The 17,491-nt window shown below is 37.2% G+C and overlaps 1 protein-coding gene across 12 annotated transcripts in view; it reads right to left on the bottom strand.

Moving 5' to 3' along the window:
* The window catches only part of PTPRM (protein tyrosine phosphatase receptor type M), a 459,433-nt gene that overhangs the window by 264,599 nt on the left and 177,343 nt on the right, over window positions 1-17,491 (bottom strand). For all 12 annotated transcript variants that reach the window (XR_007376063.1, XM_048940376.1, XM_048940372.1 and 9 more), the window contains exon 7: window positions 13,261-13,554. Coding sequence is in view for 11 of the 12 variants with exons in the window: in XM_048940376.1 (XP_048796333.1) it covers window positions 13,261-13,554 (294 nt within the window). In the remaining variant the exon portion in view is untranslated. The remainder of the gene's footprint in view (window positions 1-13,260; window positions 13,555-17,491) is intronic.

The following is a 17,491-nucleotide window of genomic DNA, read 5'->3' as shown; positions in this document are numbered from 1 at the left end:
TCCATCACAGTCAATAATCAGAAAGTTTGTAAAAATGATACATGATCACCCTTTGCATTAAAAACAATTCTGTTCAAGATTAAACCTTGCTAAGATTGTTATTATTATTAATATCCAAGTTTTTCCAAGGAGCCTTAGATTTAGACTGAGACAAGGTTAATGTTAATAAAGAAAAAGAAACAGACTGGGGAACCCTATCTACATAATATTCTGAATTACAGCAAGACTCCATTCAACCACCAGAATAATTCATCTCCTTTTGCAGTAAATTAAATAAATAAGCAAAGAATTTTAATTTCTTTTAAGAACAAGTAACAATGTAATGCTATTTATCAGTGAAAGGTTCCTTGACAAAAGAAATGCTTTCATTGATTATCCTGAATTATAAATTATAGCTCTCTAATTCTTCCTCTTATAAATGAATACTCTTCACAATCTAGCTTTACACGTCAGACAAAAAAAAAAGAAAGAAAAAAAAAGATGAAACTTTTATAATGGAAATTTAATTATAGTACAATTTCTTTGCCAGTTGTCATTCTGAAGTCATGTGTAATTATGCTAAGGCCATTAAGAGTTATATTTTTCATTTACTTGGCCAAACATGCCAGTTACACATCAGGTCATCCTCTCTAATTTAACACTGTACAACAGTAATTAACTAAATTATTGAAAAAGAATTTTACTTTTTTTTTTTAAAGCTAATTGCAAACAAAAATAACTGCAACAACAGTCAAAACAAATAGCAACTGACAGGCAGTTTGAGTTTTGTTTGCAAAGTAACAGAAATATCTAGAAATTGAAAGATTTTTCTGAGTAAACACTTAGTATTGCTTTTTTACTTTAAACACATTTTCTCATATGGATAATACTAAAAGATTACAGTCCACTCTAAAAATCATTTTCCACAGCAAAATTTCTGGACCAAAACACCTTCAGAGAGTGATTGGATAGTTATGAATCATGAGCTAAGAGATGAACTTCTGCTTTCAGAAAAGAAAATAATCTTTCTTTCCTTGCAAGGCACTGGATTGAGCTTAAGTGAATCAGGAAGTATGAAGTAAATGAAAAGAAACTTTTAAGTATATTTAAGATAATAAAAAGGATGCTCAAACACTGAACACTGAAATGAATGTGAACACTGAAGAACAGGTAAATAGATATATTTGGACTAAAATTTTAAAATAGAGCTTTATAACTATTTTAGATGGTTGAACATACTTCTCATTCTGAAAAAAGATCATCGCGTGGATGGAAGAACAGAAGCATGAGAATGCAAGAGCACTAAATCATAACTTCATTGGCAGTCCCACTTTAATTTCCATTTTATTAACACAGTACTTTACATTAATGTTGCCTACTGCATTTCTCCATTTTGTACCTTATTTCCTTTCAGATATTTAAGTAAGCATTTGCTTGCTCAGTATCTTTGCAGTTAAGTGTTTTAATTTCTTTGGGTGAGAATCCATCTAGTCATAAAGGCCCAGAGTAATAGAAAATAGTATATACCAGCTTTCCTCCCTCAAACTTATGTTGCCTACAAAGGAATTTGGAGAATCTCTGTTCCTCATGAATGTTCCTCCTTACATAACCAACACACTCAGCAATAATTAGATGAATTACCAACTCCCCCCCCCCCCCCCAAAAAAAAAAAAAAAAACAAAAAAAAAAAGCAAATCTCTTCTAAAAATACGCAAAATGCAGTTCTGGCATCCTTTGAAATTTCTTGGCTTTCCTCCCCTGCAATTTTAACAGAAATGTGATGCACATTTGCTGACCAGAAGAGATCACTGCACTTCAGGACAGAATTACCTCTCTACAACACTGCAGTGGCCTAGCAGCCTGATGAGAAAAACCATTATTATATAACCATTACTTGTCGCAAAAACATTGTAAGAGAAGAGACAGCATCATCTATTTTTCCTAGAGACCTTCATAAAGTTTGACCGAATTCTGTGTGTAACAATTCTATATTTGTATGTAAAAACAAACAAAATGCCACCCAAACACTGGGAGAAAAAAAAAAAAAAAAAAGCACACAAGCGGTGTCACAATTCATTATTTTAAAAGCATGGTAGAATTAACACACCACTCATGTTGCCAACTTTTACGTTTCCCTTTTTGTAAGTAATTCTTCTGCAAAAACAAAAAGGTTCAGAACTTCTAGGACTCAGTGTTCCCACCTGATTCCTGGATGTTTTGTGCTTTTATTCTCTAACAGAATTGTGCAGTTCTATGCTGTTCCAATCAGCCAAAGCTGCTGGGCGAGGTATCATGCAGACTGACAGCCAGATAAAAATATGAGCTTTAAAATAATGAAATTCACACTCTATAACTCTCTGAAAGGAGGCTGCAGTAAGGTGAGGGTCAGTCTCTTCTCTCAAGTAACAGTGAAAAAACAAGAGGGAATGGCCTTAAGTTGTGCCAAGGGACATTCAAATTGGGTATTAGAAAAAATTTCTTCTCAGAAAGGGTGGTGAAGCACTGGCATAGGCTGCCCAGGGTGATGGTGGAGTCACCATCTCTGAAGGTGTTCAAGAAATGTGTGGATGTGGCACTGAGGGACACAGAGGGCATGGTGGTGATGGGCTGATGGTAGAACTTGATCTCAGTGGTCTCCAGCAGTAATGATCTAATCTGTGATTCTATGAAATACAGTAGCATGCCTCCTTGTTCACTGACTTGCAACAAAATACTCTTCAAAACCACCATCAAATTAGAACTAAGTGACTTCTGAATTTAGATCAATTTGACATTGTCCAGCTAGAATTTAATTGCAAAAGTTGAGAGATGCATTAGAACGTTGAGTTAGGAGGCTCAGGGACGGCAAGCAGAAGGCTCACTTGAAATATGCCAATTGACTCATACCTACCCCAACCGACACAAAGCAGCCCTCAAGCAGGAACCAGTCCCCACCAGCTCCCATAGCTTTATACACTTCTGTGTGGTGTCAGTTGGTACGAAAAGACCCCCAGCCCAATTCTGGCTCACTTGCTGGCCCCACCCTGCCAAGCACCCCAGCCTAACCCCAGGTGTGCTCCCATCACCTAGCAACAATCAAACCTTGTTGCAGTATTAATGCTGTTTCAGCTGAAACAGAGTGTTCTTCGTGATAAATGCAGCAAAGAAAAGCAAAACCTTCATAGTGAAATTTAACCCAGATCAGAAGGTAAATAGCCAACGACACTCAGTAAAGCTTAAATACGTAGGCTTCTGTCTAAACAAATATTATGTTTACTTCTCTGCATATTTGATTGCCAAGCAGTGTTAAAATGAGAGTCCTTTTTTTTCTTTGCTACAGCCTCCACAACCATTACAGTATGAGGTCACCAACTTTTGCCATCTCTCCTTCATAACACGCCTGGTTCTATCACACACTGATCAAGACGCACAACAGCTATCTCAGCATCATATAATATGCCACTTGGATTCCTTGAAGGCTATGATAAACCTGGTTCCCATATTTCTGAAAAATTCAGATTAATGGAGATTTTCTTCATTAGCAGAGCATACATTGCAGAAAAGAGCTTGGGGAGTTAACGCAGCATTTCTAGAACACCCCATCACACTGGGGCTTCTGGCAGTGGTAGTGGCGCGGTACTGCACTGTCATCATTGCCACCCTGCAAAGGTGGCAGGTCGCAGCCTTCTTTTAGCATCTGAAAACGAATACATCACTTATCCCAGAGGACCCAGGGAATAAATCTACATAACAGCTCTTTTGGTTACGCTTTCCAAACAGACAATTTAATGCAAATCGCACTGTCCCATCTAAGCAAAAAAAGGACATCTAACAAAAAGAGCCTAAGCTCTTTGTGCTTCAAAAAAGATGTGCTGAAAACTTACTTTGTTGTTGCACACTCACGTACAGGAAAGAGGACAGAATACATAGTGTACAGAGAAGCAGTTTAGCAGAATCACCCCAGCCTTGTTATATGGCAAAATCTTTTGCAATGCTAGAGATCTCAGAGACTAAATCCTCACTTGGTCATAGAGATTATATGTTCATACATATAAATAAAGGAGAACTGGATTCATCATAGAACCATAGAATGTTTTGGGTAGGAAGGGATTTCAAAGCCCACCCAATCCCACCCTGTGCCATGGGCAGGGCTGCCACTCAGCAGCTCAGCTGCCCAGGGTTCCATCCAACCTGGTCTTCAGAGCCCACAGGGATGGGGCACCACAGCTTCTCTGGGCAGCCATACCTTCTTGAATCAAAGCTGAATAAAATATTTTTGAGTATGGTTTTGTTGTTTTTTTTTTTTTGCTTGTTTGTTTTGTTTCTTTTTTTAAACTTCTCCTTATAATTAATAAGAGACTGCAACAAATCTGGAGATGGAGCTATGTCACAGTAGAAATCATATTATCTACTTTCTCTCAAGGGTCATTATGTTTTCTTCACATTCTCTCTACTTGTCAGAAGTGAAATTAATAATTTTGCCCCTCAGGTTTGCTATAAGATGGTGAAGGTTCATTTGTCTGAAAGAGCAGGTTAATTTCTTCCTCTGCAAATGTTTTGAAATGGGAATTTAACAAAGTGAGGAAGTAAGTCTCCATTTATTTGACTGCTTTTCAAGACATTTGACACTTTATTTATAAGCACCCAGTTTCTACCCCTATACCAAAACAGATATAATTCTAAGGAAAATAAAACCTAAATGCTCTTCCACATTGTAGTGAGCAGCTCTTCAAAACAAACTGAGCTGACAGTTAGGTTTCATACTCTTTCCTTTACCATCACTAGAATTTATCTGTCTCCTACTGCACTCCAGTATCTGTTGCAGAGAGAATCAACAGACCCAGGTCTATTTGGGAATTTTCCTGTCCTCTTCCTACCAGTGCACCTCTCTTCAAGGTGGGAAGGAAAAATGATGTATTTCTTCAACAAGATCTCTCAATGCTGCAAATGAAGGGAATACGTGTACTTAGAGACTGATGAAGACACAGAAGGGCAGTAATTAGTAATTTCTACATAGCATCAGCTAGCTAGCTTTGCTTGCTGATCTTACAAAATATGTTCATGAAGACAAGCAGTAGATTCACTGAACAGAAAAACTGACCTGGGACCAGCCCTGCAAAGGAAAGATCCTTTTGAGATGAAAGGGCAGGCACCCTGATAACATCTTGCTTTCTAAAAGGAAATGTGTATTGTTCCCTATCACTTGTAAACACAAAATTGAACTAATGCGACATAGCAGAACTGAAGGCTCTCTGATAAAAGGATTTCCATCACGCTGCACCTCACTGTTCATAACAGAGTTGGGTAGAAACAGGAATACAGCATAGCTCTTGTGATACATCCCTGCTTGAGAAAGCAGAGTCCAAGGGAATTTAATAGACATCATGATGGCAGCTTCTTTTCCTGGAGTTAGACAGAAACACAATATCACTGAATGTTGGGTTTGGAAGCCTAGGTATTGATGGAGTCCGGGACTGGACACAGCACTCCAAGCATGGTCTCACCACTGCGGAGTAGAGAAGAAAGATCACCTCTCTTGATTTGCTGGCAATGCTCTTCCTAATGAAGTCCAGGACATCATTAGCAGCAAGGGTACACTGCTTTTCCATGTTCAACTTGGTGTTCACCAGGGCTTTTCCTGTTACACTGCTCTCAAGCCAGCCAGTCCCAGCTTATATTGAAGCCTGGGACAGCTCCTCCCCAGCCAGGTGCAGTACTTGGCACTTTCCCTCATTGAACCTCATGAGATTCCTACCAAGCTATTTCTCCAGCCTGTCTAGGTTCCTCCGGATGGCAGCACAACCCTCTGGTGCATCAGCCACTCCTCCCAGTTTTGTATTGTCTGCAGAGTTGCTGAGGGTGTGCTGCAGGTTGCCTCACTGTTCAGATCTTTGATGGAAATGTTAAACAAAACTGGACCAAGTATAAACCCCTGGAGTATTCTGCTACTTACTGGCCTCCAACTACACTGCATGTCACTGATCAACACCCTCTGGACCCAGTAATTCAGTCAGTTTTCAATCTACCTCTCTGTCTGCCCATTCAGTGTATGCATCAACAAATCCTCCAAGAGGAATTTAAGGGAGGCTGGCTGAGCTGAAAATCATTTGGAAGAAAAGGTAGACAATATCCTCTGTCCTCTCCTCATCTACCCATCACAGAAGGCAATCAGATTCATCAAGCACTAATTTCCCTATATGAATCCATACTGACTTCTGCCAATCACATTTTATCTTTGTGTGCTTGGAATTAATTTTCAGGAGTAGCTGCTCCATCAACTTCCCAAGAATCAAGGTGAGACTGACTGGAATGCAGTTCCCTGGGTCCTCCTTGTCCTTTCCAAAAATAGGAGTGCTTCTTGATGCAGCTGCACTTGCTGTAGTTCACAGAAGTTTGTTTGCTTTTACGTATTTAAAGGACTCTCAGAGGGTAATTTTACACTGAGGCAAAGAGGAGAACTGGATTAAAATTGATCTGGATTTTATTTATTTATTTTTTTTTTAACCAAAATCTCCACTAACACAAGGGGAAAGCTGCTCTTTAAGACAAAAAGAGAAACCAGCTCAGTAAGGAACAACTTGCATGTTTGTTTCCAGGCAAGTGGCTGTCAAAGGAGAACTCTCTTACAGTAGGCAAAGTTGGACAAATTCTTGTCTTTTTATTAGGGCCCTTTCAAAGAAACGCTAAGGGACTACTGAAACAGAGACATGAACATACATTCAAGTAGTTAATATTTTCATGGAATTCAGATAAAATTTATCAGCTTTTCTTCTCAAAATCCAAAAACTGATTCCTCCTCCTACATTGCAGAAAATTAAATACTAGCTTTTACCTTTCTAAAGAGAACTCATAGGGCAGTCATTTATATATCAGAAAGGAATTAAAAAAAGCATGATACAGTAGCTATCCTTCATTTCAAATTTCTTTTCTACTAGGAAACAATAGAAAAACGTAATTTAACTTTGTAATAAGAAAAAATTGAAGAAATGGAAGATAAATGTGAAATTTGTTACGATAAATCAACACAACTTCTTGCTAAAATTTATTATAGAATCAGGTTTGGAATTATGACTTTAGAAATAATTGAACCTTTCCTTGGGAGATAACAAGGGACACTGTCTTCTACCCTCCTCCTCAGAGTTCAGGTGCCCACATCCTGAGGTCTTGCTCAGATATAACACATTGTACAACCTTGATACATAATTCTAAGGAAGCAGCTAATTTTTATAGAGACGTACTCGCAGCGTAACTTCCAGTTGATTCTCTCATGATCATAAAACTAAGCAATCTTAAGACTTCATTATATGTCAGAAAAAAAAAAACCAAAACCTGAGCTTGTTCACAGGCCATCCCCGAACATACATGAATACAAAGGGGCAATTTAATTCCCAGTGATACAAAGATCCTTCCTCTTCTGTTGAAACAAAAAGCTCAAAAGATTCAAAGAAACATGCAAAGACTGCAAAAGGCAGCCCCCATTTCAACCTTGTGAAACTTCTCTTAGGAAGAAACTCAACTTTCCAAGTAGTGATATGCAAAGGGGAAGGGCATGGAAATAAGCACTAAGTACCACTAAGATTCAAGACAGGCCAGTGCATTAACACTGACAAATGGAGAGACTAAATACAAAATTAATGACAAAAATGGGAGTAAGATATGAGGATAGAAGATGGGGAAGATCAACTACTAAAATGACTGAGTATTCAGAATCTCATACTTTAGGGCTTGAGGACCATCCACTTGTAGGACATGGAACTGCTTCTTCCCACTGGGCTGGAAAAACGGGGTGTCACAGAGTGCTATCTAGCAGATCTGTGTGGAAGGGCTTGTAGAATTTGCTGGCAGGTTCAAGACAGTTGTCAGACTGTAGTGCTTGGATTAAAGATATTTTTGGCTGTTTCAACCTGATGCAGTCAGGGAGTGTATGATAGAAAAGTAATGTATAAATTGTACAGGTTCCCTGAAGTACGGGGCTAGGGGGAAACTGACAGTTTGCACACTGCCTTTGGATCAAGCTTTCAACATTGAACCTATGCTGTCTATGCAAACACTGTATTACCCGTAGTGTTTACTAATAGGCGTCAAACCTTATATGCTCCTAAGTTATGTTCTCCTTTTAGCAATGAAAAGGAGAAAAACAGGGAACTTAATGCTCTCAAGTGAAAATAAGATTGCTTTTTTCAGGTCATGACTGATAATTCTCAGGGTCTGATAAGAGGAGATGAGCTCTTCATTGATTGTAGAGAAGACTCATTCCATCACTGAGCACTTCAGCACAAGGAGACGGTTTCACCATGCCACGGGAAGCATGATGGCAGCAGGGGCAGCACAGAAGTAGGGAATAAACCTTGGCTCCTACAGAAAGGAAAGTCCTCCCCTGGAGCCAAAGCAGTAAGGCAAAAACAAAACAAAACAAAACAAACCATAATATTTAGAAACGAGAGTTAAAGGAGTTCGTCTGCTCTGTTCTTCCAGACATAACAAGTCTTCTAGGAGTAACAGTTTACACCTAACTTGCAGCAGTGATTCAAGAGCACAAGAGAACTGGGAGTAACAGCTTTCCTTCTGACAAGCTCAGGTGAGAAGGTAAAAGAGACAGCAAAAGACAGCAAGAAGAACAATGTTAAATCAAAATATTCCTGTTACTTCTTGTACACATTGAGCATGTGTGAATTCTATGCCTGGCTGGAAAATCAATGATTACACAGACAGCAATTGCTTTTCCAAGTATTTCCAAACAGAGTGAAGTAGAGTTCTGACTGCTAAACATAATTTAGAGATTTGAGGGTAGTCCATCAGAAATTTCTTTCACAGCAGCTTACTATTATTATTGCCCTTTCCTTAAACTCTACTAGAGTTTTCTGGTTCAGGAAAGAAAAAGATGCTCATTTTTAGGACTACTGTACAATACCACAGAGAAAAAAAGAAACATAACTGATGAAAAAAAAAAGAAAAAAAGTGTCAGTTTTCCCTAAGAGGTCTTAAAAAAAACTCCTTCCCTTAGAAAGAGGGCCTTTTTTTTTTTTTTTTTTTTTTTTTTTTCTTTTTCTTTTTTCTGCATCTGTTTTCAGCATTCAAATCAGCATTCAAGAAATGGTCCAGCCCAACAATTCATCACTTAGTAAGTAAAGCTGCATAAAAATATGCCATAGTGACTTTTTTCCAGATCTACCAGAAGGCTGTTTTCATTTGGCACTGCCTCGCCTTCAAAGTACAGGACACAAACTTGACCAAGCCTTTCATCAAGCAGTGCATGTTGCAAAACTCAGAAATAAATAATTCTACCCATGGAATTGTTGATATAGAAAAGAATCATAGAATCACCAGGGTTGGAAAAGACCTTCAAGATCATCCAGTCCAACCATCCACCTACCACCAATGTTTCCCCACTAAAACCTGTCCCTTAGTTCATCTAAACACATCTTGAACACTTCCAAGGAAGAAGAAGGTACAAAACACATTTTATCTTATTAATCTTTTACATTGCTGCTATATTATCATTGAATCATAGGATCCATGAAACGGTTTGGGTGGGAAGGGATCTTTAAGATCATGTCCTTTCAACCCCCTGCTATAGGCAGGGCCACCCCCCTCTAGACCAGGTTGCTCCAAATCCCATCCAGCCTGGCTTTGGATGCTTCCATGGAGGGGGCATCCACAGCCTCACTGGGCAGCCTGTTCCAGTATCTCACCATGCTCTACCACCACCTTATGGGTGGTTCCACTGATTTAGGGTCAGATGTAGAGTGGCTTTGTCTGTGTATTTTTTCAGACATATGAGGATTCACAATATATTACAGTAACGAATAACAGCTTTTCTTTTATTTTTAAATTGCTAACTAATGACTTCCAGATTATCAAACTTACTATATCCCATGTAGCAGAGCAACTGTTGGCTCTGCACTTAGATACAGGGTAGTAATATCCTCAGTTCAAACATTTGTGCAGCCATTTAACTGCTTTCAGTGGTGGGTGAGCATGGTCTCTGCAGCAGTGAAAGGCGCTGAGAGTCTGATACTGAGCTAGCAGACTGATTCATCACATAATAGAGTCTGAAGTGTGAAAAGCTCTAACTGGAGTCTACTATTTTTTAATTATCATTTTACAAATATACAAGAGTGAAAATGCATATCAGAGTAATTAAGAGATACACAGTGTAACGGCAATGTTCTCTCATGAATTCCTGATTTTTTTTTCCCCCTCTTCCTATCTTCTCCCTGCATCTTTTCCACCCTTTTTTTTTTTTTTTTTTTTTTTGAATAGCATTACTCTTCTAGGTTCATAACACCATATGAAAAAACTGTGGAAAGTGGGAGCTTTGAACACAGTGATTCAAAATCCAGGCAACTAGGAGATACCTTGGTTTCAGACCCTGTATCTAGGGAAGGTGGGTAGGGGGGTGAAAAAAAGCAAACTTTTTTTTCTTTTCTTTTTTTTTTTTTTTTTTTTAAGTCTCATTCAAATATAGTTTGCAATGATGAAAAAGCAATTAACCCCCTTTTTTTTTTTCAAACTTGCACTCCACATTCCAGGTTAAATCTAAATCCGATACGAATGTAATTCCTCAGTCCTCCTGAACATTATACCGAAAAAGCACTTACATTTATATTACTTTTTATCAGAAAGAAGAAAAGCACTTCAGAAAGTACATAACTGTTCCACTGAGGGCAATGCAGGCAAATCTGGAGAGATGGTTTTTCTTCATTTTCTTTGCATTCTAATTATCGATGCTTTTATTTACTAAAGTTACAGATAGGACTTGTCTATTACAAGCTCTGAAATCTCATTTTGCTAAAATGAAAACATGTTTCAAATGCTTTGGAGAACTATTAAGATTATTGAATGTCTTGCATACTGCTTCAAGTCTCAGAGTGGTTCACTAGACCCCTGGGGAACAGACAAGCAGCATACAATTATCGCAGTAATTAAAAAGGTGCAATGACTCTTCTCTTAAAGACTCCCGTTTTATTAATTCTATGGTATGCTTTGGAGACTGGCATTATTTTACTCCTACCCAGCTTAATTATACCTTCATTAGTTTATCAGCATCTCTTTTTAACCCCTTGGGCCAGTTATTAGCATGTCACTTGCTAACAGTTAACCAATAACCACTACACCTTCAAAGCAGTATCTTCTGCTATAAAAAAGCCAATTTGTACAGACCGTTTTAATACCATCTTCCAATTTAAATTTTCCAGTCAGACATTGCTTTCTGCTTTTAATTTAAGAGGGCTACTGTTTGGGTTAATGAAAACACAAATAATGCTGATGTATTACAAGACTTTACCAGGTAATAAAATACCTCCAGTACATATTGTTTTTATGAGGCTGAATGCATGTTTTAATACTCAACAGTATGTAGCACTACAGTGAATAGAAAGCATATGATGCTCTTAAATACAGCTAAAATTCTGGATTTCTTTCTCTGTTCTGGGTCCCACTGGGATGAAGCTAGTTTGCCTGCCTGGCCTTCAGGCTTTCTATTTTTTCCCATGTCTCCCCTGCAGCAAATAGGCTGTGGGTGGGCAGGAGGGGACATAGCTGGAGCAGTTGACCTAAATCAAAAAACCCATGCTATATGATGTCATAGCAACAAAAGTTCCATGAAAGGAGGAGGAAGGGAGGATGTCCATATGCGATTATGCAGTTTGTTTTCCCAAGTAACCATTAAAAGGGCCAAGCACCAACTCCACCTCCCCCTTTTTTTTTCCCCAGAAAGTACCTAAGTATGTGACTGCTGATGTGAAATAGTGAATAAATATCTCATTTGCCTCCCTTGCACACACAGCTTCTGCTTCACCCACCAGACTGTTTTTATGCCAACCCTCAAGTCTTCTTGCCCCATTCTAAGTTTTTCTGCTCTGCAGCAGAGGTGATGGAGCAAGCAGCTGTGGGGTGCTTGGCTGCTGAGCATCTCTACACTTTTAGTGCAAACAGGCTCATGGGCACAGCACCCTTTGTTACAGTATCTCATCATACAAGAAGATAATCAAAATACGTGTAAAAACTGGCTTAATTTTAAAATACATGCAGTACATAAGTACTAAATATATACATATCTTGTGTAGACAGGCAATTTTACATTATTATGAAAGCACAGCGACCTAGAAATGTTCCTGAAGGGTACTCTAATTAATTTTTATACCCTAGTTTTGACTAAACTGTTGTTACTTCAGTCTAGTAAAGAAAGTCTGACAAATACTAAAGATAGCTGTATTGTATTTCCTTTTAGTATTTTTCATTAAGTACTGCTTTCCAACAACTAAAAGAAGAAAGAAACTATGAAGAATATCGTATAGTTAGCACTTATACAAGCTTGCATCTTCAAAGCTGGGATTCTGAAAGCAGCCACTTTTTACTCCATATCTGGAATCACATCAATCAGTTCAACTGAAATGACATCCAGCCATCAGTTCTTGAAAATATTGGGATCAATAAGCTAACACTATTTGCTCAGTCACATTTCTTCCACATATACTTTTATCTCCTATCAATTTTACAGCAGCAGAAAAGAGGATTCAAAATACTGGGGAAAAACACTAATGACAAAAATCCAGGTCACAATCTACTCTATTACTTTGGAGCAGCTGAATCCCAAATTAATATCACCTCTACTCTTTCCTTGTTTTTTTCTTCATATAATACATCTTTGTATCTTTCTCAAGTCAGAGGTCAGCACTATCAATTATAACATCCAAAATTGAAGCCAAGACTGCTATGCAACACAACAAATCACACCATCTTATTTAATGACAAGACATGATGTCAGTCACTCAAGAAAGCAGTCTTCTTCTAAAATTTATCTGCTAACTGTGACATAACCTTTGCTGTTACAGAGGTTCTCTTTCCACTTTATCTACAAATTTGATAAACCTGACATTGAAAAAAGGAAAAATAAACTTTATCCAAAACAAACAAACCTATTACAAGCTTGAGATATATATATAAAATAATAATAAAGAGAAGCCAACCTGTCTTCCCAAACATACACTAACAAGAGCAGAGCATAATGAAAGGAAAAATGTTCAGTGGAATATTGCATACCCAATAGTAAAAGTTGGTCACTACAGCACTCTACTCTGATTACATTAAGGCATAAACAAGTATGATTTGATCCACAAAACACTGTGGCACTGAAGGTTTATTTCAAACTCATCCTGGCTATCAGAAGCTAAGATGTTATACTTAGAAATATTCAGTCATACTTCCTGCAGCGTTCTGGTTTAACATGATTGCAAAATAACCTTTGTTTTCAACTCTAGAGCAATGCTTGCAACTTTCGAATCACTTCTGAGTACTCACCAGCACATTTTGTTCTTGTTTTGAGAGCTGGCCCGGGAGATCCAGTTCCTCCTTCGCCTGGTCTTGTAAGTAACACGCTGATCTCATACTCAGTGTCAGGATCCAGGTGTCCAATCTTATAGCTCGTGGAGTCCACAGGTTGTATGTCATACCAGCTTCCGCTTGAAGTTCGATACTCAACTTCCCTTTGAATAATGGGTCCGTCTCCATTGATAGAATTGGCATTCAACTGTATCCACAAGTAAGTTGCACCAACCGAGGACAGCTGAGGTGGAGCAATAGGAACTGGTGGCTCTGAAACACAGTAAGTCACAAGAAGCAGCTGTGATCATACAGGTATTTTTTTCTAGATTCTAAAATATTCAAACAATGGATTTTACACTATATTAGAGCTGAAGACTGCATAAAAATACAGCTACAAAGAAACTGTTATTACAGATTATCTTACTTGTTTTCCTTAAATTGCAATATGCAAAATCTTCTCCTTAAGCAACCAGAGATTTTAACCTGAAGCTTATGGTCTATGCTGCATAACTTCATACTGTGTGTGCTTTGAGTTCTCCTATTCACTTGATATTAAATGGTATCTTTTAACTTTCAATTTAAAATGAAAGCTGACCTCATGTTTCCTTATCAAAATACAATTCTTACTGGATGTTAATATGAAGCCTACTCAGAAATAACATTTTAAAGTTAAAATATGTATTTTAGTCTATTCTTAAACATAATAGTGACTTCTGTCTGAAAACAAAATTAATTATTTTCATTATTTTTCATGGACTGCAATAACCAGTCTTCAGAATTCTGTGCAAGCACAATAAATGCAGTATTTTTAAAGTTCTATATCCTGGCTAAGCAGAAAGACCTTCTAAATGAGAGCTGGGGGAATTCTCAAGTCTACTATTTCATGTAATGGCTTATTTCCACTAACACACAGAAGAAACATTCTGTCTCACTAAGGAAGCATACATGTGATCTTAAGATAGTCTGCATTCAAAAGACATTATAAGTACAATTTTAAAACTTCTTTTAATTATTATATAATGGACATCTTATTTCAAATTAAGACTACAGAAATAATTTGCAGGCATCATTTCTTTTTAAAGCTAAATAACACATTTACTTTTTCCCTACTGATTAACCACAGAATTACTCTGCTGTCTCAAGCATCGCATCTGCATAAAATTCCCTTTTCCAATGGTTAAATACATTCAAGTAGAATGAAATCAAGCTGTTGAAATAAGGCAGTGTTTGATCCAATATTCTTAACATATCTATCAGCAAACACTGCCTCCTTCTTAAGGCTATGAAGAATACTTAATGAAAGCAGAACATTTGTCTTCCCTAAGCTGTAGATTCAGATTTATCCTCCTCTGCTAACCACTTCCCCAAATGTTGAGCTACAGGTAGTCAAACAGAAAAGAAGAACAATTTATATATTTCATCATTCTCCCAAGAACTTTGAAGCCAGACTTAAAGCAAAGAACATAAAAGAATTAAGTGCAGGGGAGAAAGGAACTCTGGAAATAAGAACTAATATTTCCCAATACATAGCAGACATCTATTTTAACAAACACTTAATTGCCCTACAGATGCCACTTTCTTTTTTTTTTCTTTCCCCCACTAACAGAAAAAGCATTCAACTCACAGAGCACTGAGTATTCTGAAGATCACCTATGATCTTCACAGAACAGTGGTGTTTCTAATTAGCGCTGTATAGTTTTACATAAACTTTAATCTGTGCAACCTGCTAGCAATTGCTGAAACATGACATCACAAAGTTGCAAACATCACAAAGTTGCAAACACTACACATTTTCACCTTAATAAAATTGATTATCATCAAGAAGAACACAATACAGTTGGCAACAATCTGAAATGTTTCCAAAGATGTCTACTAATTATGACTGATTGGAATAGAGACAATGACGGAATAAATATGCACTGCACAGAAGCAAAAGGAATCTTGTTTACTTTTTCAGATCACTAAGGAAAACACTGTTACAAGCCAGCAGCAATGTATGGCAAACCGATGCCAGCTTTTGGTTCAACACATATTGCAGATTCCTTGAAAACAGAGCTCCTGAAGTAAGAAACGATGGCTTCATACAATGACAATGTGCCTGTGCCTGGAAACCATTTTCACTTGACACAAAATGATTTAGCATCAATTTAAATCATTAGGCTGTTTTGTGAACCAAGACATGAAATGGAACTTTTTATAGAGCATCCTAAGGCATTTACTTAGCCATGCTGAAAGAACAGTTAATTACTTTCAAGTTTCAAATGCTACTAAAGGCTGCTGAAGTTCCATTCAAAATGCAAACTCAGGAGTTAGGTTGCTAAGGTTAGTGGTTACACCAATTCATTCCAAGTATTACAAGCACTTGCAGTAGTATTTTATCATCTTTTTATCCCTTGGGGTATGTTTTTCATTCCTTTGTGGCCAAAGTGCAAAAGGTTAATTCAAGTTGCATGATTTCAGCAAAGCTTGCATTGGGTACAGTTTATTTAATACTGGAAGTGTAGTTTAATACTACAAGTAGTCCTTTTATTGGAGATCAAAGTTACATAGAATGAACCTTTCACTATAAATAGGATGCTCCTCATTAAGTGACTGCTTAAAAACATGACCGTACACTTTTATACAAATGGTGTAATATCAAATACAAAGAGCTGGTTCTTCCCTTAGTCAGAATTAGTATTTTTTTAAGGATGCTGAAAAGTTTGAATCACACAGAAAAAGTACCAGAATGCATCATCACCACCTTTCAAAGAAAACACTTTCACTGATGGCCACTGAGGCAGTGTCAAATAAATAGCATTGAAAATTGTTTTCCAATTAGTATCTTTATAAACATCGTTTGATGGACCTGTCTCTCTGTAACCATGCACAATCAGGGAAAAATTTCAACTGATTGCTGAAGGTGAAAGATTACAGCAATAGCACTTAAATATGATAGTTTAGTTTAAAGAGTTCTTGTAGATCTCTTTTGTAACAGAAGAACAGATGTAAATAAAGCTATTCAATAAATCCTTTAAAGATAAGTTTTAAAGAGATATAACTAAGAAAAAAAAAAAAGAAGTTTATTCATAAGTTTCCAGAAATCCAATGCTTTTCACACTTTGGACAGACAAGTGATCTGTTCTTGAATTTTGAGATGAATGTCAATGGGCAAAATCCTTTATAGAAATAAAATACTGGCCACCTTACAAAAAGCCAGATGTGTCAAAAGTCCAATGACTGCAGACACAAAAAATGTTTTAGGCAGATCCTTTTAACGTCACCCTACACTGACTCAATCAATTACAGTAAGAAAAAAAGACAAAGCCTTATGATAAGGAACAGCCTCTCTTGTACAGAGGATAGAAAACTAAGCCATGATGCACAGAAATCATTTTTCCTTATGCACTTCTACATTAGTTGCAAACATCCTTGTAAGAGCAGCTCTTTTATTTACATTGCTCTGTGCTTTAAATTATACAGACCTTCCAAACATTTTCTGCAAGATCCTAACATCTTTGTGTTTTGCAGTCCTTTGAAAATTTTAATAGGAAGGGGAAAGATATCACACTGAGATGCCAGTGGAGATAATGTAAATCTCAGAGATTTAACTGATTTATAAAACACACAAAAATAGGCAGTTATTGTCTGGGGCCCAGAAGAACTCCCTTGAAATATGGAAAAATCTACTCTGGTAGTAGCAGTAATTTTATTTATTTTTGAAGTAAGAAATGTGGAGAATAGAGCCATGCTACATTTCGAGGAAAGAAATATCTATCCTGCAAGCTAATTTTAATTCAAGTGACTGTTAGAGAATGACATGATAATCCCACGCAATATTATTTAGCACATAATGAGTACACGATGTAAATGATGGTAAAACAGGACATCAATCATCTCTGGTGCTATTTCCACATTAATAACTTATTACATAATTACAATTCTTATTAAACTAATAATTGTCTTGAAATCAACTAAATCAGCTTTATGTATACAACTATACATACACAACTACACGTGTAGTTACGATTATCTATATATGAGCATACAGACTGCTGTGCTCATCTTCTGACCAAGCAAACTATACAGGTCAGTTGGAAACAGTGGAGAGCAATGCCACTTTGCAGCACTCAATTGCAAGGTAACACGTTTTCCCATTGAGAAAACAGAAAAGCAGTGATTTTGAAACAACACAATTCTTTGCATAGTACTTGTTCAAAAAAAGTCT

Source organism: Lagopus muta, chromosome 3 (assembly GCF_023343835.1).
Source record: "Lagopus muta isolate bLagMut1 chromosome 3, bLagMut1 primary, whole genome shotgun sequence".
Classification (NCBI taxonomy): domain Eukaryota; kingdom Metazoa; phylum Chordata; class Aves; order Galliformes; family Phasianidae; genus Lagopus; species Lagopus muta.
This window is presented reverse-complemented; position numbering and strand designations above follow the sequence as displayed.